Here is a 22,230-nt window from a genome sequence, read left to right as displayed (position 1 = left end):
ATTTGATTTATACAGACTAACAAAATATACAATATATATTTTGTCAACATCGTCCCCATATTGAAAGGATGGTTATAGGATGGTAAAAACGAATGTTCTACATTTTGAATTGGAAAATTTTGTCCACTCCTACTGGGGTCCTTTGTGTGTTGTTGGTGTACAATCTGTAAGGACCCATTCAGACCACGTTGGTTGGATGTTTAAAGCTGCGCTTCATTCTTGCCAAGAATTTGGGTCTTCCTCGCTGAAAACTATTGTTGAGAAACGAATCAATGCAATCCGACAAACGAAGAATAACGCATAGTAGTGAACAGGAAGCTTTCACTGGACAACCGAAAACCTCCTGCAATGAGCTCCTTGACCATTCAATAAGTCTAGTCACTCCCAGTGTTCAGTTAGCTAACACTAGCTAGCTAGCTAGCTTACACTCAGTTGAACATTTTGGTTGCGTTCCAAATATTAACTAGTTAGCTATGACATCCTCCATGGTAGTCCCTGTTATTGATGTGCAAAATGATAATTTCAAAGAACTGTGGCCTGTTATGGTCCTTGCAATCAAGACTGCCTCCTTCATTGCACTGGATACAGTAAGTGTTACAGCGAGCTTTGCAGACAAACAGCTGTGGGTACATTGATGGTTTACGTCTTTATGTAAGCCCATTGACACATAATGTCTGCATGTTTTGTTTCAGGAATTGAGTGGGCTTGGAAGCAGAAAAGCTTTGCTGGCAGAGTGAGTATGGTTGATTCTGGGGGTTTCTTCAATATTTAATGTAGCTAATGGGGTAAGTCCATTTGAATTCAGTCACTTTTTGACAGACCCCCTTTTGATTTGAACGAAACCTTCCATGCATTTTGCCAATTGTAGTAGTTTTTAGAAAGCGACTCTGGACCTGAGTGCCAACACATTCAAGAGATAAAGGTGGTCAAAGTTGACCCATTTTGCATACCATACCATGAGACATCCATCTTTTCAATAGGCTGAGATTTATATCATTTAAAAGCTTATACACAGGGTTGTCAAACTATTTTCTATAAGTATTTTATTTTATCGTTAACATCAAGTCTATTTACAAAAAACATGTACATTCCTATTTTTTTCTTCATATTTGCATATGTTGTAGCTTATAGCCTATTTTACATCATCTAAGGTTTTTGTTGTGCCCGCTATCGGTTCAGACACAACATGCTCTTGGATACAGGGTGGGTGTCATGTTTTGGCTGATTAAATGTACTAAAATGGGAATAACATTGAAATGTCAACTTTAAAATGGTACTACAAAGATGGAGGTCCATACTTGTTGACTTGAATGGGCATATCTGTTCCTTTAAATTATACTGTCAAACTTCCATAGGAAACCCTTTGAAATATCATAGAAAATACATGATTTAAGTTGATATCCGACAGTGGTTGGACTGGCGTTGATCTTTGTTGTACTAATTAGATGTTCAAATTTCAATTCAATTTACATTTCGATGGTATACCAGCTAAGTTGCAGTGGTCTGAAGGGATAGGTCCATTCTATGAAATCTATTTCTAGGATTGAAATGACAGCCACCCTGTATTCAAGAGCATGCTGTCTCAACCGATGGCAGGCACAACACAAAAACTTCAGATGTGAAATAGGATCTAAACATATGCAAATATAACATCTGATACTATTTTGATTAAATGATCAAACTCAACCGTTTATCTTTTCCGGTGATGAAGAAAGACATGGATGTCTCATGGTATGGTGGGGTATGCAAAATGGGGCAACTTTGACCACCCCTATCTCCTGAATGTTTTGTCATTCAGGTCCAAAAATGCACTTTCTGACCACTTCTTCCACAGGCAAACATGTATGGAAAGTTTTGTTTAAGTCTAAAGGGATGCTGTCAAAAAGGGATTTAATTCAATTGGGTTTACCCAATGTACAATCACTATGCTATCTCAATCTCAAGATTTACATTAGCTCTATCTCTGTTTTCATTTTAAGATGCATAGAGGACCGTTACAAAGCCATATGCAATGCAGCTCGCACACGCTCAATTCTCTCCCTTGGGTTTGCTTGTTTTAAGAAACTTGAAAACAAGGTAAATGTAACCTTTGCACATTCTGACATTCAGAAAGCTTAACATAAAATGTTACATTGTTTTATTTGATGTATTATATCTCTTTCCAGGATGATGATACGTACCTTGTCCAGGTGTACAACCTGACGTTGCTCTGCAGTGAGGAGTATGTAATTGAACCACAATCTGTGCAGTTCCTGGTGCAACATGGATTTGACTTCAACAAACAATATGCTGAAGGTGTCCCTTATCTCAAGGGCAATGACATGGTGAGATAAAGTTTTTGTTGTGATCCGTCATAGATCCTGGACTATTCCTTATTTTTACATTTAAGTGGTGAAGTGATCCAGAGTTCTGTTCCTTTCTTGTATCCAGGGAGGGGATTCCCATGGAATTAACATGCGGATGCTGTTTGTGGAACTCCTGCGTGCTCGCAAGCCATTGGTTCTACACAATGGCTTGATTGACATGGTGTTCCTGTATCAGTGCTTCTATGCCCACCTGCCAGATAAACTTGGCACTTTCACTGCTGACCTGTCCCAGATGTTCCCAGCTGGGATATATGACACCAAGTACACCACAGAGTATGAGCTGCGCTTTGCTGCCTCTTACCTGGAGTATGCCTACAAGAAATGGTTAGTAAACTAAACACTAAATATGACACATCTAGCCATACTACTACACATTCAAGGAAGTAGTTACAGTATTTTTGTTGCTCTTTTTTTCCCCACAGTAAATTGGACAACAGCAAGTCTCTTGAGGTTGGTGGTAATGGACACCATCTGTTCCTGGAGTTCTGCAAATACTCAGGCCACCTGTCCAGCTATGTGGACTTCAGGCCCTGCCTGGCCGGGTCTAGCCTGGAGGGACCGCTGAATGTCTGCCAGCGTTTCTCTGTAAGTACATCACTTCTTAAACTTGTAGGCAACCCCAGATTCTGTTTTAAAGGATCCCAAAAATGTGTGCCATAATGATCAGCACTGGGGCACTTCATGGACTCTTATGCAATAACGAGTGTATAACCAAGCTATTTTGCTAATGATAATAAACTGAATCTGAACAATGCAGTGTCTTGACCCTGCATTATGACCCTGTTATACTTCAGCTGACACGCGTGTAGTGGGGTAATATTTATCATAAGTATTTTATATATACACACCTCACTCGTAATAAGACTAAGCAATTAACCTATTAAATTAATTATCTGCCTACATAAGATAACTAGCAATATGCAAGTATTATGCATTTAGCCGACTAAGATCAAGGAATGGTAATGAGTAGCGAATATCAAAGCAAGTATTATTTAATAACTTGAATGGGTTCACATACAAGGCAACGCCTAAGTTACAAAGCATTATTCTAAGCATGTTGAGTGAGATAGAGGTGCACCATGGCTCATGGGAGAGTGTAGGTATCGCAGCACATCAGTTCAGGAACAAAAAAGGTGAAAGACCCTTTCATAAGCATCTGTTGTTTGGATTCAAAAGTTAACCTCCAATCAGATATCAGACCTGTAAAGACAACAGAACCTCTGCTTCTCAGGTGTGACAATGGGGGTTGGCAAGATAAGAGAATGCTTGCATACAGTTGATAAGAAGAGTCACTTCAGGGGCTGTGCTGCCATACAAATAATAAGTCCAATTTCTCAACTCTTAACATTCTGTATTTTGTAGGCTTACGGTTGGTGCCCCAATGGGTCACTGTGTCCCTTGTCACATGACACTGACCTCATCATCCAGCACGATGAAAAAAACAAGGTGGAAAAGAAAAAGAAACGGAAGAGGAAAAGAAAAAACTCTTCTCAGGGGAACGTGGACTTTGAAGGTGCCTCCGAGAATAAGCAGGCCCATATGGAGCTGAAGGATGGAGAGCAGGGCCCGGACCAGGTGATCCCTGACACAGACAGCAAACCTCCCCCTGTCACAGAGCAGGTAGATGGGACTCCGGCACAGGGGTCAGAGAGCGGTGAGAAAATGATGACAGAGAAGGTAGAGGAAGGCAACGGAGTCGCAGAGCCACAGGCTGTGTCTGCAGATGAAGAAATGAAGACTGACAAAGAAAAGGTGGAAGGTAATGGTGTGTCAGAGCCACAGCCTCTGGCCACATCTGATGCAGCGAAGAAAGAAAAGTCCAAGAGGAAGAAGCTGGAAGGAGGTTCCCACCGGGCAGGGTTCGATGCATTCATGACCGGCTACATCTTCTCCTATGCCACCACTCTGACAGAGAGAGTAGGTGAGCCACCGTGTTCAGAGTCCTGGCTCCCTGAGTGCCTGAACAAAGTTTACCTCAGTGGCAAGTCTGTCCCAATGCATATTGTCAAGAGCACCTTCTCCAAGTCCTCCAAGGCTCACATGCACAAGATGGACATTGTGTGGGGGAAAAGCTTTTCTAGCAGTGTGGCTAGCAAAGCAGAGGGAGCTGTATAAACATTCAATGGAACCAAATGTATTCCTGGTTTATAATAAAGCCTTTTTAGTTAGACATGCTTTGTTGCACATTTTAATGTTTGTTGATACAGTTATAACCAAGGAAAATACTTTTTATTGAAACATGACAAACATGGTAATTTGTGTCTTAAAACAACTTGATGTGAGTTTTGGCAGGAAAAGTGAGCTGATTTCACATTAGTCCTCATCAGCCTGTAGTGCACTCGGTATGACTATGTTCATAGGATCACACTGAAATAAGCACAAGAAGCTAAAGTTAGCCATTTATTTAAAAAACGATTGGACATGTTCTTTATCAACTTTAAAAAAGTAGAATTGAATTGTAAGCTCTTCAGCTTTGCCTGAAAGATCCTGTTACATGTTCATACAATCAGTCAAGATGGCGGAAAACACAAAGGATAGTTCTAACATCTCTATCACACCATGGCATCTACACATGCCTCATACAGAGTAAGACCTAAAAAAGAGATTGAGTTTTACATCAAAATAGATCCTCTATGTAAAATTATCCTGATGCAGTTTACATTTATTGCATAGAAATTTAGTGATAAAGTTTACTAAAATGTTTCTTTCAAGTGCAGAGTATTTCAAGAGACCAAAACATGTGCCAAGGGAGTAGTGAACCAAAGTGAGTGAGTGATGCATCCATGCCAACTAGTGTGTGTGAGTGATGCATCCATGCCAACTAGTGCTCCTTACACAGCTTATACCCAACAGAGCTTTCAACTTAAGGCCAAAATAGGACCCACCTCAACATAAGTGTGATCACACATTCAAGCCACACCTAATTCCACAAGTTTTCAACACAACATATCATTCAGAGAATTATCATTTTTCATGATGGAGGACGGACATAAAATACCACCCCCCCCCCCAGTTCGTCGGGGCATGATTCTACAAGGTGTCCAAAGCGTTCCACAGGGATGCTGGCCCATGTTGACTACAATGCTTCCCACATGTGTGTCAAGTTGGCTGGATGTCCTTTCTTGGACCATTCTTGATACACACGGGAAACTGTTGAGCGTGAAAAACCCAGCGGCGTTGCAGTTCTTGACACTCAAACTGGTACACCTGGCACTTACTACCATTCCCCGTTCAAAGGCACTTAAATCTTTTGTCTTGCCCATTCACCCTCTGAATGGCACACAAGCCATGTCTCAATTGTCTCAAGGTTTAAAAATACTTCTTTAACCTGTCTCCCCTTCATCTATATTGAAGTGGATTTAACAGGTGAATTTAAGGGATCATAGCTTTCAACTGGTCAGTGTCATGGAAACAGCAGTTGTTCCTAATGTTTTGTACACTCAGGTTATACCAAACACTTAAATCATAGAAATGTTAAAAAGGTACGTACAAACGATTTCCAGTGCACGTGGGCGTGCACATTTACACAAACTATTTGGTTTTACTGCAAATTTAAGCGCAGTCTATTTTTAGTCTCCATAAGAGACCTCTATAGTCTGGTGAACCACACTCCTTTACTAGACTTGATATGGTCTGGATCTGGCTTGGGCTCTCCTTTCTGGCAGGCACCATTGTCTAGTACAGAAATACCACTAATCAAGATGATGCAGGGGTGGGGGTCTCAATGTTGGATAGGCAGTGAGTATGCTGCTTTTCATTCAGAATTCAACCCTTTCTCCCTGGTAAGAGAGTGTTAGATGTGTTACTTTAATATCATATGCATCTACTCTCCTACATCTCCACATGGGGCAGAAGATAAACACAATACCATTGAATATCAAGGAGAAGGCAGTGATTTAAAACCAGCATACACACAGAACCTCAAGGAATTATGAGACCCCTGGTTTAGGGGTGCCTTTTTAAGAAATAAAGTAAGTTTTTCAGTATATTAAATAGAAAATCTCTTGATAAAAAAAAAAAAAAGTTATCTGCAGAGCATTGATCATCACACGTCATCATTCCTATCTGAGGAGTGTCTCTCGGTTAAAAACGAGTTCACACAAGGCTCCCTTTCTCCTTGACCTGTTTAAGGCCTAGATGATGTCACACTTAGAGGGCGGTTCTGTGGAGGCGTGGGGCCGTACATGGCACCAGTACAATGGGATTCAGATGGTCTTGGTTTGTGGCTGGGCTGATGGTGACAGTTGGACAGGGAGTGCTCTGCTGCTGCATGCCCTCCTGGTCTTCAGCCTCCATCTCCTCAGACACAGACACCGCATCCCTACTGTCCCTCACTGGGCCTCCATTCTGGGCCTGCATGGGGCAGCAGACAGGTTTGTCCTTGACGTTGTCCTCCTCTGGACTCCTTTGGCTGCTAGAGCAGTCCATAGCCTCTGTACGGTCACTGGGCATGGGATAGAGAGACCCGCTCTCATCTACTCTGTTCTCCTCCTCTATTGTTTCTTTCCCTCCACAGTATGGAGGGATCTCCATCACAGCATATTTCCTGGCCCAGGCGCTGAGCACCTTCTGTCGGACCTCTTGGCCCAGCTGGGCTGGGTCACACTTGGAGACAGTGGCAGAAAGGGGGCAGGAGGCAGGGGGGCAGCAGCCGTCCAAGAGGGCCAGCTGGGGGGAGGCGGGCAGAGAGCGGCACTGTCTGCCAGTAAACCAGGTCTCCTGCCACATACCCGGGTGGATGTGGGCTCCAGAGTGGATCTGGGTCCCAGAGGAGAACACATTGTCCTGAGAAGAGTGCAGGTCGAACATCAGGGAGAACACAGACTTGCTGGGCACGTCGAAGAACTTGATCTTGCCTCCACACAGGTCCTCGCGGGCATTGAAGGGGTTGATCTTGCGGGCCCCTGGCACAGCCCTGGGGCCCGGGTTGTAGTAGGGGTCGTGGACATTGACCTTCCGGCTGGGCTTGCGGGAGAAGATGTCGGACTGGCTGCGGGACAGCCAGATGTTGCGGCGAGGACGAGGTGACTTGGGAGAGATCTTATCATCATCCTCCAGACCCAACGGGTTCAACCTCTTAATCCCCTGGACCTTGTCACCTGGACAGAGGGAGACAGACACAGAGCGAGACACAGAGAAAGAGAGAGACCGACAGAGAGCGAGACAAGTCAAATCTCTACTAGACAACACATTGTTTTGAAGTGTTAGTTCCCAATGTAGCCACCAGGGGGAAATATATGCAAAGATATAAAGTACAGGCATAAAAATAAACGAGACAGTCAAATTCTTACATTGAAGTAAATGGCATAGGTCAAAACATTATGGGAAATACATGCAAATAATTAAGATATAAAGTAGAAATACTAAAGTGGACTGGGGCCTCAGAGATTATAGATGCAGAAGTAAATAGTGAAGAGGGAATGACTGGCCAAGGAATGAAAGCCAGCTAAACAAAAACAAATCCATGCCCTAACATTCCAAATGGCCCCTGAACCAAATTAGAAATGAAATAGGATCTGAGAAAATACTAATTATTTATTTACAACCTACTCAAAGGATACATGGTGGTTTCCACATAACAAATAACCGTACTGTATCTTATTCTTTGCTTCACAGAATCAGGTGATTGCGAAACACTCAAGAGGTTAGAGGTTTACGTCATGTTAAATTGTAAGGCAACTTGAACCTGCAAGCAGACACTGCATCATAAATGTTGAGAAAAGGACTGAGGACTATTTGGGACAGGGCTTGGGAGGGAAAGGACATCCCTGGCTTGCAACTGGACCTATTTAGAGTAGACCTGGGGTACATCCAAATGGCACCCTTTACCCAACATAGTGTGGGTTGTCGTCAAAGGTATTACCCTACAAAAGGGAATAGGGTGCCATTTGAGAGGCACAACAGCTTCTTCCTGGTTCCAAGAAACCATTGCACCGTGCAGCTATTACATGGAAACTGGGTGTCAAGTGGTGCAGGACTGCGGGCTAACATGGCAGGCATGCGAGGCAAGCTTTTATTGCCTGTAGAAATGTACATTGAAGGGAAATGGATTGCTGAGGGGCATCTTTACACAGTTTGTATTGTTTTAGGGAGTTTGTTAGGTGGTGATGTTTATGGTTTTGATCGTGCATTTGTTATGCTATCCTCATAAAATTATGTTTTGATCATGCTATTCCATAAAACAGTTCCACTGCCATGGCAGTCAGGCTTCTGAAGGGGTTAGATAGGAGGTTGGAGGCATCACCTTTAGGGATGGTTTTCTTATCGTTGTCCTCACTGAGGGGGATCCTCTCTTGTTCAGACTCCTCGGCCTTCAGCCGACACAGGATCTCCTCCAGCCTCTTTACCAGCTCAGGGAACGAGGGTCGCAGCTTGGGGTCCATCTGGAGAAAGTGGACACGGACGAGGAGTGGGGGGGGAAGGGAGGGGGATACAGCAGCCAGGTCAAACAAGATCAGGGGTACTGCTAAATCAGATTGTGTTTATAGTTTCTATCCCACACAAGAGAATAAAGATTTGGGAAGCAGTTTTGTGTTTTGGGAAAACGGAGAGATTGAGGGCCCACTTACGTTGCAGCAGTTGAAGGCTAGCTGCAGGAAGTCAGGAGGACAGTCTCCTACCATGTGCTGGAAGGCATGATAATCCAGGCCAAAGTTCTATCATAGAGGGAGTGGAGAGAGAGAGAGGGGTCAGGTAGGAAATTCATTTCAACTAAATCCCAGAGTCTTATGTAATGTGATGGGGGATGAGGAGGACTGAGGAAATGGCGCAATACTCACTTCAGTGCGAGGAAGGTAATCGGGGTCGGCCTGTATTCGGGCAATAATCTCACAGAGGACAATACCGTAGGAGAACACATCCGCCTGGAAACAGAAGAAAACAGAGAGACAGACGTTTGAGATAAGTTCTTAGCTTGAGGGGTTGATGTGTATCAGACCAGTAGTCCTGTCAAGAGTAGAGGTCAAGGGTTAGAGATCAGGGACCTACCTTAAGGCTCCATGGATTGATGAGGATTTGAAAAACTCTATGGTTGAAAGAGATGGGGCAAAAGGAGTGGCTAACTTACTGCAAATTTAGAAATTATGTGACTTAACTCAACAAAAATAATAAGAATCTTTATTAGAAGCCATGATCAATGATATAAAGAATGATGGAAAAAAACCTGAGTACTTCAAATTAAATTATGGGCAGAAAGACAAATTCAACTCCATCTTTCATAGAATCAGATGGCTTATTCATCACAAAACCATTTGATGTTGCCAATTATTTTAATGATTATTTCATTGGCAGTGGGCAAACTTAGGCAGGAAATCCCCACGACAAACAGTGAGCAATTATATTAATGTATAAAAAACAAATAATGAAAGAAAAAGCTGTGCAAGTTTGAATTTTGTAAAGTTATTGTGGGAGAGGTGGAGAAAGAATTGTTAACTATCAAAAATGACAAACCTCCTGGCATTGACAACTTAGATGGAAAGCTACTGAGGATGGTAGCTGACTGTATAGCCACTCCTATCTGTCATATTGTTAATCTGAGTCTAGAGGAAAGTCTTTGTCCTCAGGCCTGGAGGGAAGCTAAAGTAATTCCACTACCCAAGAGTGGTAAAGCGGCCTTTACTGGTTCTAACAGCAGACCTATAAACTTGCTGCCAGCTCTTAGCAAACTGCTGAAAAAATTGGTGTTTGAATTTTTTTTGGTCTTTCAACCAAATACAAAGCTATTTCTCTGTAACAAATTAACAACAGACTTTCAGCATGCTTATAGAGAAGGGCACTCAACATGTACTGCACTGACACAAATGACTGATGATTGGTTGAAAGAAATTGATAATAAGAAGACCGTGGGAGCTGTACTGTGAGATTTCAGTGCAGCCTTTGATATTATTGACCATAACCGGTTGTTGAAAAAAACTTAAGTGCTATGGCTTTTCAACCTCGGCTCTGAATCCACAATATGGCAATCTAATAGAACTCAAAGGGTTTTCTTTAATGGAAGCATCTCAAATCAAAGTTGATTTGTCACGTGCGCCAAAAAGTAAAATGCTTACTTACAGGCTCTAACCAATAGTGCAAAAAAGGTATTAGGTGAACAATAGGTAAGTAAAGAAATAAAACAGTAAAAAGAAAGGCTATATACAGTAGCGAGGCTATAAAAGTAGCGAGGCTACATACAGACACCGGTTAGTCAGGCTGATTGAGGTAGTATATACATGTAGATATGGTTAAAGTGACTATGCATACATGATGAAGAGAGAGCAGCAGTAGCGTAAAAGAGGGGATGGCGGGTGGTGGGTGGCGGGACACAATGCAGATAGCCTGGTTAGCCAATGTGTGGGAGCACTGGTTGGTCGGCCCAATTGAGGTAGTATGTACATGAATGTATAGTTAAAGTGACTATGCATATATGATAAACAGAGAGTAGCAGCAGCGTAAAAAGAGGGGTTGGGGTAAACACAATGCAAATAGTCCGGGTAGCCATTTGATTACCTGTTCAGGAGTCTTATGGCTTGGGGGTAAAAACTGTTGAGAAGCCTTTTTGTCCTAGACTTGGCACTCCGGTACTGCTTGCCATGCGGTAGTAGAGAGAACAGTCTATGACTGGGGTCTTTGACAATTTTTAGGGCCTTCCTTTGACACTGCCTGGTGTAGAGGTCCTGGATGGCAGGCAGCTTAGCCCCAGTGATGTACTGGGCCGTACGCACTACCCTCTGTAGTGCCTTGCGGTCAGAGGCCGAGCAATTGCCATACCTGGCAGTGATGGAACCAGTCAGGATGCTCTCGATGTTGCAGCTGTAGAACCTTTTCAGGATCTCAGGACCCATGCCAAATCTTTTTAGTTTCCTGAGGGGGAATAGGCTTTGTCGTGCCCTCTTCACGACTGTCTTGGTGTGTTTGGACCATTCTAGTTTGTTGTTGATGTGGACACAAAGGAACTTGAAGCTCTCAACCTGCTCCACTACAGCCCCGTCGATGAGAATGGGGGAATGCTCGGTCCTCATTTTGCTGTAGTCCACAATCATCTCCTTAGTCTTGGTTACGTTGAGGGATAGGTTGTTATTCTGGCACCACCCGGCCAGGTCTCTGACCTCCACCCTATAGGCTGTCTCGTCGTTGTCGGTGATTAGGCCTACCACTGTTGTGTCGTCTGCAAACGTAATGATTATGTTGGAGTCGTGCCTGGCCATGCAGTCGTGGGTGAACAGGGAGTACAGGAGGGGACTGAGCATGCACCCCTGGGGAGCTCCAGTGTTGAGGATCAGCGTGGCAGATGTGTTGCTACCTACCCTCACCACCTGGGGGCGGCCCGTCAGGAAGTCCAGGATCCAGTTGCAGAGGGAGGTGTTTAGTCCCAGGATCCTTAGCTTAGTGATGAGCTTTGAGGGTACTATGGTGTTGAACGCTGAGCTGTAGTCAATGAATAGCATTCTCACATATGTGTTCCTTTTGTCCAGGTGCGAAAGGGCAGTGTGGAGAGCAATAGAGATTGCATCATCTGTGGATCTGTTTGGGCGGTATGCAAATTGGAGTGGGTCTAGGGTTTCTGGGATAATGGTGTTGATGTGAGCCATTACCAACCTTTCAAAGCACTTCATGGCTACGGACGTGAGTGCTACGGGTCTGTAGTCATTTAGGCAGGTTGCCTTTGTGTTCTTGAGCACAGAGATTATGGTGGTCTGCTTGAAACATGTTGGTATTACAGACTCAAATCAGTGACATGTTGAAAATGTCAGTGAAGACACCTGCCAGTTGGTCATCTCTAACATCAAACATGTAAAGTGTGGTTTACCGCAGGGCAGCTCTAGGACCTCTACTCTTTTCTATTTTTACCAATGACCTACCACTGGCATTAAACAAAGCATGTGTGTCCATGTACGCTGTTGATTCAACCATATATCCATCAGCAACCATAGCTAATGAAGTCACTGAAACCCCTTAAAGAGTTGGTCTGTTTTGGAATGGGTGGCCAGTAATAAACTGGTTGTGAACATCTCTAAAACTAAGCGCATTGTATTTGGTACAAATCATTCCTTAAGTGCTAGACCTCAGCTGAATCTGGTAATGAATGGTGTGGCTGTTGAACAAGTTGAGGAGAAAAAATTACCTGGCATTACCTTAGATTGTAAACTGTCATGGTCAAAACATATAGATTCAATGGTTGCAAAGATGGGGAGAGGTCTAGCCGTAATAAAGAAATGCTCTGCTTTTTTGACACCACACTCCAAAAAGCAAGTTCTGCAGGCTATAGTTTTGTCTAATCTTGATTATTGTCCAGTCGTGTGGTCGAGTGCTGCAAGGAAAGACCTATTTAAGTTGTAGCTGGCCCAGAACAGAGCGGCACATTTTGATCTTAATTGTAATCAGAGGGCTAATATTAATACTATGCATGCCAGTCTCTCTTGGCTAAGAGTTGAGAGACTGTTTCTTATAAAAAGAAGTGATGCAGTCAATGTGTTGAAAATACCAAATTGTTTGCATAGTCAACTTACAGACAGCTCTGACACACACACTTATCCCTCCAGGGATTTTTTCATTGTCCCCAAATCCAAAACAAATTCAAGAAAACACAGTATTATAAAGAGCCCTTATTGCATGGAACTTCCTTCCATCTCATATTGCTCAAATAAGCAGCAAACCTGGTTTCAAAAAACAGATAAAGCAACACCTCGTGGCACAATGCCTCTCCCCTATTTGACCTAGATAGTTGGTCTGTATGCATTGATATGTAGGCTACGTGTGCCTTTTTAAAAATGTATGTAGTTCCGTCCTTGAGCTGTTCTTGTGTAATGATGTTCTGTATTATGTCATTCTGTATTATGTTTCATGTTTTGTGTGGACCCCAGGAAGAGTAGCTGCTGCTTTTGCAACAGCTAATGGGGATCTTAATAAAATCCCAATACCTTCTCATTGTAGGGTTCATCTCGCAGCACCTCAGGGGCCATCCAGAAGGGAGAGCCCACCACAGCCAGCTTCTCCCCCTCACCACTGCAGGCACAACACAAGTACAGGAAGATAAACATTAGACTGGAGGTTACAAGCCTTTTGGGTGAGGGAATAATACAATTCATTACAGTAGATCGGGGCGGCAGGTAGCCTAGCGGTTAGAGCGTTGGACTAGTAACCGAAAGTTTGCAAGATCGAATCCCTGAGCTGACAAAGTAAAAATCTGTTGTTCTGCCCCTGAACAAGGCAGTTAACCCACTGTTCCTAGCTGTCATTGAAAACAAGAATGTGTTCTTAACTGACTTGCCTAGTTAAATAAAAGGTTAAAAAAACAACACAATGACTATTTTTGAAATATTTATCACAACAATTATCAGACAAGCCAAAATATTTGTTATTTCTCTAACTTTGTTTTGAAAGCAGGTCGATTCTTCATCAGTTTAATATGTAATAATGAAGTCATAGCCTGGAGAGAGAGAGCGGCGGGGCCTTCTTAACCTGCTCTGGTATTATTAGCCTAGCGTACCAGTTTATTCCAAAACAGTACTTCATGTTCCTGCCTAATCAAATGACCCTCCCCTACTGGCACTTGTCCATCCCTTTACCTCCCAGCCGCACATTCATTTACTACAGAGACATTTCACTGGACTTTGACTCAAAGGAGCAAATCTTGATTTTCTTTTTGGAGTAAAAAAATAAAACCGTGGGATTCCATTTCAGTGCTGAACTTAATCTTATGTATCGTGCTAAAAACTGTTTAAGCAATGAATGTAAACCAACATTGTGTTTGTATAGCACTGGCCCGTTTAATATATAACCGTTACCGTGGAAATGACTTACTCATAGTTGGGAATCTTCTCAGCGAGACCAAAGTCTCCGACCACTGCAGTGTAGCAGTTCTCATCTGACTTGATCAGGCAGTTCTGAGGACAGTGAGCACAAATTCCATTATGAGCTTCTAAAATGACTGACATTTATGGAGGAAAAGGGAAAGTTTCAGTGAATGCTCAATCAGTCATACTTGAACTGAATCACAAATGAACTTGATGTACTGCATGTTGGTCAATTAGATTCAACTCAAGAGGTTTACACCCTGCATGAGTCAAAACACCACGTGGCTCAGTTTCAACCCGCAATAGAAGAAACCGATAGCCAGAGAATCACAATAACGTCAAGTACTATTGCATGGAAACCAGGTCCCAACTCCTTTGGTTTGAAGAAAATGCACTGGAACACACGTTACTGTATATAAATGCTGACTAGATCTATTATCTCTGTTTCAGAAAGGAAACAGTGCACCACATTTCGGATGCATCCATCCACAGTCAACTGCCACCCACTTTGGAGGTGAGGTCCCGGTGGAAGATGCCTTTGGAGTGCAGGTAGCCCAGGCCATTGGCGATCTCACAGGCCAGCTTGATCCTGGCTGCCCAGCTCAGAGGCTTGTTGCTGTCCAACAGCTGCTCCAGGTTCCCACCGTTGATGTACTGCAGAAAGGTCGAGAGAGGGGGAAAACAGAACAATTTAGGAAGGTTTCAAATGAGAGTTCAGGAGAAAGTTGTCCTCTATCACAGGCTTTCACCTTGATGTGAGCAAAAGCTGGGTAGGAAAAAGTACACATTATCAGTAAATGTACACTCTACTGAATTCAATGACTATATCCTGTACATACTCTACATGAGGTATTGCGATATGAAGTAATGTTCTGTACAGACATTGTTACAGCATCCTGTTGGTAATTTGGGGCTATGCCCCGCCCCATTCAGGAAGACCGGTCAAAGTCAATCGACTTACTGAGCGCTCTAAACATAGATTGATGCTAATGCCAAGCACAGCTGAGGACAATGACAGACAAGCCTGGCTGCTTGCAGAAAAAGCTAAGTGAATTGGAAATCCACTCAGTAGTTTTAAAAGTAGCTCTGTCGGCTCTAAAATCGGGAGAGGCTTGGCTGTCCTACACAGAACTAGCCTAACCTATATCATGTAGTGTAGAATGATTAATCCATCCACAAAACAAAAATATTTGGAAAATAACTACGGAGAGAAATTAAAGTAGATAAGGGTAACGAAAAGAGAGACTGGGGTCCCTTGACTGACCAGACTTCTCTGGGCCTCCCTTGTGATTCTAGACTGGTGTGTTTTAGGTTTCTTGGCAAACTGTCAATTAATACATAGAGGACTTCTAGAAAAGAGAATATTAGTCAAAACGCATGTCTTCTCCCAGTTGGAACTGTAAATAAATTAGGTATGTGAACGAAGACTAAACTCCCTTAGCCTGTACCTTTAACAGCTTAACCTTTCAATGGAATTTAGCCCGCCCAAAGCGGAGGTTACAGCATCACTCACATTTGACTTGTGCTGCAGTCTTCTACCTTTGTTCAGGTAGAATGTTGGAAGTAGGCCTAATAAGTAAACCTAGAAACACACCAACTCAAGTGTGTGTGCGCGTGTCATTTGGTCTTACGCACTGAAAGGCCAATACGCTGTAATACTCTCTCCCCTCTGTCTGGTCTCTCCCCCTGCCCTGCAGACCATCCCCAAACCAATTCCAGACGCAGGAGAGGATTACAGCTTGTTTGCCTTACAAATTCCTCTGTAGCCCCCCGCATCTGTAGTCTGCCAGCCTAACGCTCCACTAGGAGCCTCCACTTCACAGGGGTAAAGCCCAGACAAATCCTGCTGCCAGTCGGTCAGTGCGGACATGATCCACTCCATGCAACCTGTAGGTTGAGGCGACAGTCTCCAGATCAGATGAATGAGCCAAGGCCAAAAGTTAGGCACACAAGGCCACATCAACTCACCTCCTCCAGGTTACCTTGTCAGGGTTTGGGGTGAAGGGAAGGCCATTAACACATGATCACAGAGAGCAAGAGTAGTGGACTGAAGGATAAAAGGGCAGAACCCAGGCAGTGAAAATGTGAATGACTCAACAGGATATGTTGATGGAGAATCAAATCTAGCAATGTTTTCCACAAGCGCCGGCTGTCGGCTAAATGGACGATAAGACACATTGTCAGCTGGCTACTTTTCCCCCACTTCATTAACTAGGCTTCTTTTCATTTAAACGTTTAAATTGGATAGTCAGAAAAGTCTGTATAGCCTTTTTTCCACTAGAATGAACGATATGCATCTTGTAGTGATCTATTGATAGCACAGGCCCCTGTCAGTCACAGCCAGCGATGACAGGCGCCTGTCAGTCACAGCCAGCGATGACAGGCGCCTGTCAGTCACAGCCAGCGATGACAGGCGCCTGTCAGTCACAGCCAGCGATGACAGGCCCCTGTCAGTCACAGCCAGCGATGACAGGCCCCTGTCAGTCACAGCCAGCGATGACAGGCGCCTGTCAGTCACAAAGCCAAACTTCTGGTTTGCCAGTCTGCTGTCTGACCTGCCGCTCGGTACCGGTGTTATTTTTGTGCGCTGTGGTTGGCTGCGGTAACATTTCTTTTCACGGAGGAGGGAGAGCATGATGCTTCTTCGTCGTCTCCTGTGAGTGAATTTACATGTCCCATGTAATGTAAGTGTTAAAGATGAGTTGGAATCCACGTAATTATTGTTTTATGGCACATTCATTTACATTTTCTTTTGCGTGTTTAGCCAGCCACAGATTAGAAGACCAAACAGCTTGTGCTGAGTAGTTTATAAAAGGTGTCAAACTGACTGAATAAAGAATCAATCTCCTATATCCCGCTTTTCTATTCATGAATCATACAACGTAGTTATATGTCCATGGCATCAGGACACATAAACCAAAGATCTTGTTTGTATTTTCCTAGGAGTCGAAGCCTGCCAGTGACCGCTAAAGTGACTCGTCAGCGTAGCCCCATACAGTCACTGGTGTAGCCTAGTGATTGGTTGTTTGCGAACGGACGGCATTCGTTTTGCCCATTCTAACGTTCAATCGTACAGTAACTGAATGCCCGGATGCCTTTTTGCTTGCTTTATATAGCAAGCCATTGCTAAGTGACTGAACCATTTTAGTGAACTGGCCACTGAGTGTATAATGGTGTGTAGACAGTATATTAATAGAAAAGGTGTACAGCAGTAGTTATATAGGATGAGCCATAACTAGAATATAGCTTATACATATAAAGTGGGTAAAACAGTATGTAAACATGATTAAAAGTGACCAGTGGTCAATGACTATGTACATAGGGCAGCAGTCTCTAATGTGCAGGGTAGAGTACTGGGTGGTAGCTGGCTAGAACAGTGATTAAGGTTCAGGGCAGGATACTGGGCAGCTAGTGGTGACTGTTTAACAGTCTGATGGCCTGGAGACATAAGCTGTTTATCAGGTCTCAGCTTTGATGCACCTGTACGGTCTCTCCTCCTTCTAGATGGATGAACAGGCCGTGGCTCGGGTGGCTGGGGTCTTTGATGATCTTCTTGGCCTTCCTGTGATACCGGGTGCTGTAGATGTCCTGGAAGGAAGGCAGTGTGCCCCTGGTGATGTGTTGGGCTGACCATACCACCCTCTGGAGAGCCCTGTGGTTGTGGGCGGTGCAGTTGTCGTACCAGGCGGTGATACAGCCCGACAGAAGTTTGTGAGGGTTTTTAGGGGCCAAGCCACATTTCTTTAGTCTCCTGAGGTTGAAGAGGCGCTGTCGGTGTGGAGGGACCATTTCCGTGATGTGCATGCTGAGGAACTTGAAGCTTTTGACCCTCTCCACTGTGGCCCCGTTGATGTGGATGGGGAAGTGCTCTCTGCTGTTGACGTTGAGGGAGAGGTTATTTTCCTAGCACCACTCCCAGGGCTATCACCTACTCCCTATAGGCTGTCTCATCATTGTTGGTAATCAGGCCTACCACTGTTTTGTCGTCAGCAAAGTTGATGATTGAGTTTGTTCTGTGTAGAAAAGCCCATGTTTAACACTTGTTTCATTGTTCAAATCATACCTGTCGGTCTATTATTAATGGGCGCTTGATTTTGTATAAAAGCGAAGGTGCACAAAATGTTTGCATATTTTTTTTTCCTTAAATATATTCCCTATTGAGAAACTATGTTACTTGACAGAACACAACCTTTTTTCTTAGATTTTAACCACAATAAACTCAATTGAAAGGGTAGACAAGACAATTTTTTCTGTCTTGATTAGTAATCTACTGCCTTCCATCAATATCTCACCCACAGTAATTGATTGACAGGCCAAACTGTTAATGGGATAGATCATCCATATTACCCTAAGTGTCCATAGCAGCAGAGACACTAATATACATCATTTTAACAAACATTGTGGCAATTCATATCTTGCAGTAAAACTAAACATGACTTGAATCTCAAGAGAAGACAGGTTTAATGTTAAAAAAGGTAATCTTACTTAGAAAATAGTAGCATAGCCCTAGACAATATCCAAAACTACTAACATACATAAAACACTGTTCTAGGCAGGTGCAACTCTTAGAAATCATTAACTGATACACTTAGCTGAAGACAAGGCTTTCCCTGAGCCTTCCTGAATTAAAGCTAAGAAAGCCAGAAAGGAAATGGGAATTAATGGTCTCGTGTGACCACTGCGAGCAGCTTCAAATAATGGTCTAATCCCCCAGTGGCTCATGGATTACCCAGATTATAATGCTCCTAATCGGTCTTTGCCTAATGTGTAAACTAGGTCTGTCAGGCAGTGGGAAGCAGAGCAGAGGTTAGTGTGCCGACCCGACGGGCCCTGGCAGGGCCAGCGGAGTCAAAGGGAGTTTTGATCGGAGGAACAGGGCTTTACACGGAGCACGTGATTCTAAATGGAAAAATGTAGGCACACACAAAGAAATTTAGGAACACAATAAAAAAATATAGGAGGTAATAAAGCTAGAATCCTTCATTTTTCTAGGCGCACTGGTCCTCCTAAATTAAAATTCTAGGTCACACAGAATATTTAGGCATATATGGGAGTAAAATGGTCACACTGTAGAGCCCTGATGAGTGATTGTATCTCTAAGCCTGTGGCTGCACGGTAACTTGACTCTTCATTTCCTACCATGGAGACTTGTCAGGCCCGTTGCTAAGGTCAGGATCCAGCCAAAGCAGACAGTGCTGGTAGCTAGCAGCTAGTTCTGTTTATACAGCAGTAGCAGCAAAACATAACCCCATGATGCCGTGTTTTCAGTATTCACAGCCTGGCTTGAGGCTGCTGACACCACAGCCCCAGGAGACTGGTGTGTGAGAAGTTTCCCCTCTCTCCCAGTCTTCATCTCCATGGATCCACATATTGGATAACTTCCTGCCATCATTCACTTCACACGAGTGCTTGGGCTCAGATGGGGCAGTCAGTCGTAAAGCTACTCCCCTTACTAATCGACGCTTATCATTAGCACAAGGCTATCTATTTGGATTACATGGACACGCCGACTCAGTCACACAGATAGGTTAAAAATAGGTCAATCTTGAAAACATAACCCTTAGCCCTAATGGAACCCATCCCCTGGCTTTTCATTGAGAACATCAACACAGCTTTATTTGCTCACATGTAAACTATGCAGGGAAACACAAGGTTCTTTCAATTACAGGTTGCTGTCCTTCTGGGCGATGCGGCACTGTTTAGTGTTCACCTGAAGAAAAACCCTTGATAAACATTCACAATAACTTTTCATTATAATCATGGCTATGAGGTCACCCTTCAGTGGGTTATACTTATCTGAGACTTACATTACATAACAAGCTGACCATACTGCAACAGGACTCAATGAGCAATATGACAGTATTAGCTACATTACAAGTAAAACGCCTTTAGGCCTATACTGATGCTAGAAAACCCATCATGTTTCTAGAATCACATTCCATGATAGAGTGGATGGAAAAACAGAATAAGAAGACAGTGTCCCAATTTCAACCTGAAACACGACAGCAAGCGGCGCAGTCATGTTTCTGAGGTGTAGGCCATCTATACAAGGCTCGAAGTCACAAAGAAGAACAGTGGTTCCTCTTACCTCAGTCAGAGCATGGAGCTGGCCTTCCTGAACACACACACCCATGAACCTAGAGGAAGACAAAGACATCAGTCAGTTATTGTTTCTATGTATAATGAACATTTCATGAGCTGAAATAAAAGAAAAAAGCCCAGACATTTTCCATACGAACAAAAAGCGTATTTCTGTCAAATTGTGCGCACAAATATGTTTACATCCCTGTTAGTGAGCATTTCTCCTTTGCCATGATAATCCAGCCACCTGATAGGTGTGGCATATCAAGAAGCTGAATAAACAGCATGATCATTACACAGGTGCACCTTGTACTAGGGACAATACAAGGCCACTAAAATGTGCAGTTGTCACACAACACAATGTCCACCAGAGCTGTTGACAGAAAATTGAAAATTAATTTCTCTACCATAAGCTGCCTCCAACGTTGTTTTAGAGAATTTGGCATTACATCCAACCCGCTTCACAACCGCAGACCACGTGTAACCACACCAGCCCAGGACCTCCACTTCCGGCTTGATCACCTGCGGGATCGGCTGAGACCAGCCACCGGACAGCTAATGAAACGGACAATTATTTTGGTCTTTAACTTCTACGGGGATCGGTCCCCCCCACGGGACGGTTGAGCTAACATGCGCTAATGTGATTAGCATGACGTTGTAAGTAACAAGAACATAGACATGTCTTATATGGGCAGAAAGCTTAAATTCTTGTTAATCTAACTGCACTGTCCAATTTACAAAGATAAAATGTAGCATAGTTTTGTTTGATAAAATACATTTTTATATTCAAAATGTAGGAACTGGGTTCTACAGTTTGAACCCCCTTGGCTGCACCCCTGCCCAGTCATGTGAAATCCATATATTAGGGCCTAATGAATTTATTTAAAATTGACTAATTTCCTTAAACTATAACTCAGTAACATCATTGAAATTGTTCCGTTTATATTTTTGTTCAGTATATTTACCAGAAAATACCATGAGAGACATGTGGTGGATGCATATTTATGGATCTCCTGTTATGCTCATCTCATGTTGACATGACAAAACTAAGCTATGGGGTCTAGAGTTTAAGATTTGAGTGGGTCTATATGTAGCGCAAAAAAAGTAATTATCTGGCCCAAGGACGACAGCATAGTCCTTTCGAGAGCAAAATGACAAAGCTCTTGGTGGTTAAATACTTCTGCACTGGAAGAAAAGACCCAACAAGAGCGGTGCAAACAAGAAAGTCATTTTCTAGGGGGAAACAAGGCTCACTCTCTTGACCCACATTCCATCTCTTTTTCTCCCTCTTTTTTTTGAGCCACTGCTTCCAAATCTTAACAGGCAGGAGTCACAGTCAAGGCAGTCTGTTTTTGTAAATGACAAACTGGCTGTATGAATATCCTAACACACGAGCCAGGCTGTACGCACAGCGAGTGTTGGCGCACCTGAGTTATGACCCAATAAACGCGAGACAGAACTTTGTGGGTTCTTCGAAGGGTTTCTCAGACAAAGAACCCCTCAGAATTCTCTTCTCAGCCAACCACCACAGAACTAACTGCCACAAAGCTGTGATTGTAACACAGCACACACCGACCATCTCTTTCCTACCCGCCACCTACAGCAGTGAGCTCTGTAGTGTATCATGCAAAGCCCCGGTCAGCCTAATCCATTTGAGGATAGGAAATTCAGATTGTTCCATATTATTGTCCATGACAACATAAAACATTGTCATACAATAATAAATCCAAAACTATTTGTTCTATCGTGATGGGTTTGGTCAAATATGTATGTGTGCCCATTTTGCAGGCTCCCAACTTAATACGAAAATAAACGGCTTTGGTGAGAAGAAAGTGAAAAGGGAAAGGTTGTTCCTCATAAGGGAATTCATGTCAATGAAATTCAAACTCAGGATGTTGTTCCAGAAAATCCATTGTTAAATACTGTGGAACAGCGGAGATCAAGGTCACACCCCATACGTAAAATGTATGCACGCATTACTGTAATTCGCTTGGGATAAAAGAGTCTGC

General features: G+C 43.3%; 2 protein-coding genes across 3 annotated transcripts in view; one reads left to right on the top strand and one right to left on the bottom strand.

Moving 5' to 3' along the window:
- The first annotated feature begins 184 nt into the window (after positions 1-184).
- Positions 185-4,536, top strand: LOC120055881 (target of EGR1 protein 1-like). The gene is made up of 7 exons (XM_039003914.1): positions 185-587; positions 693-733; positions 1,980-2,076; positions 2,166-2,324; positions 2,431-2,690; positions 2,789-2,951; positions 3,729-4,536. The coding sequence occupies exons 1-7, from the start codon at positions 474-476 to the stop codon at positions 4,479-4,481; spliced, it is 1,587 nt and encodes a 528-aa protein (XP_038859842.1). The 5' UTR covers positions 185-473; the 3' UTR covers positions 4,482-4,536.
- A 1,178-nt stretch (positions 4,537-5,714) lies between these two features.
- The window catches only part of LOC120055880 (dual specificity testis-specific protein kinase 2-like), a 37,172-nt gene continuing 20,656 nt past the window's right edge, over positions 5,715-22,230 (bottom strand). For both annotated transcript variants that reach the window (XM_039003912.1, XM_039003913.1), the window contains exons 4-11: positions 20,229-20,277; positions 14,648-14,794; positions 14,148-14,230; positions 13,265-13,349; positions 9,146-9,229; positions 8,936-9,022; positions 8,611-8,749; positions 5,715-7,465 (exon numbers count right to left, since the gene is read on the bottom strand). In XM_039003912.1, coding sequence (XP_038859840.1) covers positions 6,516-7,465; positions 8,611-8,749; positions 8,936-9,022; positions 9,146-9,229; positions 13,265-13,349; positions 14,148-14,230; positions 14,648-14,794; positions 20,229-20,277 — 1,624 coding nt within the window. In that variant the 3' untranslated portion in view covers positions 5,715-6,515. The remainder of the gene's footprint in view (positions 7,466-8,610; positions 8,750-8,935; positions 9,023-9,145; positions 9,230-13,264; positions 13,350-14,147; positions 14,231-14,647; positions 14,795-20,228; positions 20,278-22,230) is intronic.

The sequence above is a fragment of the Salvelinus namaycush genome, chromosome 11 (assembly GCF_016432855.1).
Source record: "Salvelinus namaycush isolate Seneca chromosome 11, SaNama_1.0, whole genome shotgun sequence".
In the NCBI taxonomy this organism is placed as follows: Eukaryota; Metazoa; Chordata; class Actinopteri; order Salmoniformes; family Salmonidae; genus Salvelinus; species Salvelinus namaycush.
The sequence above is the reverse complement of the archived record's forward strand: the minus strand, read 5'-3'. Positions and strand labels throughout refer to the sequence as shown.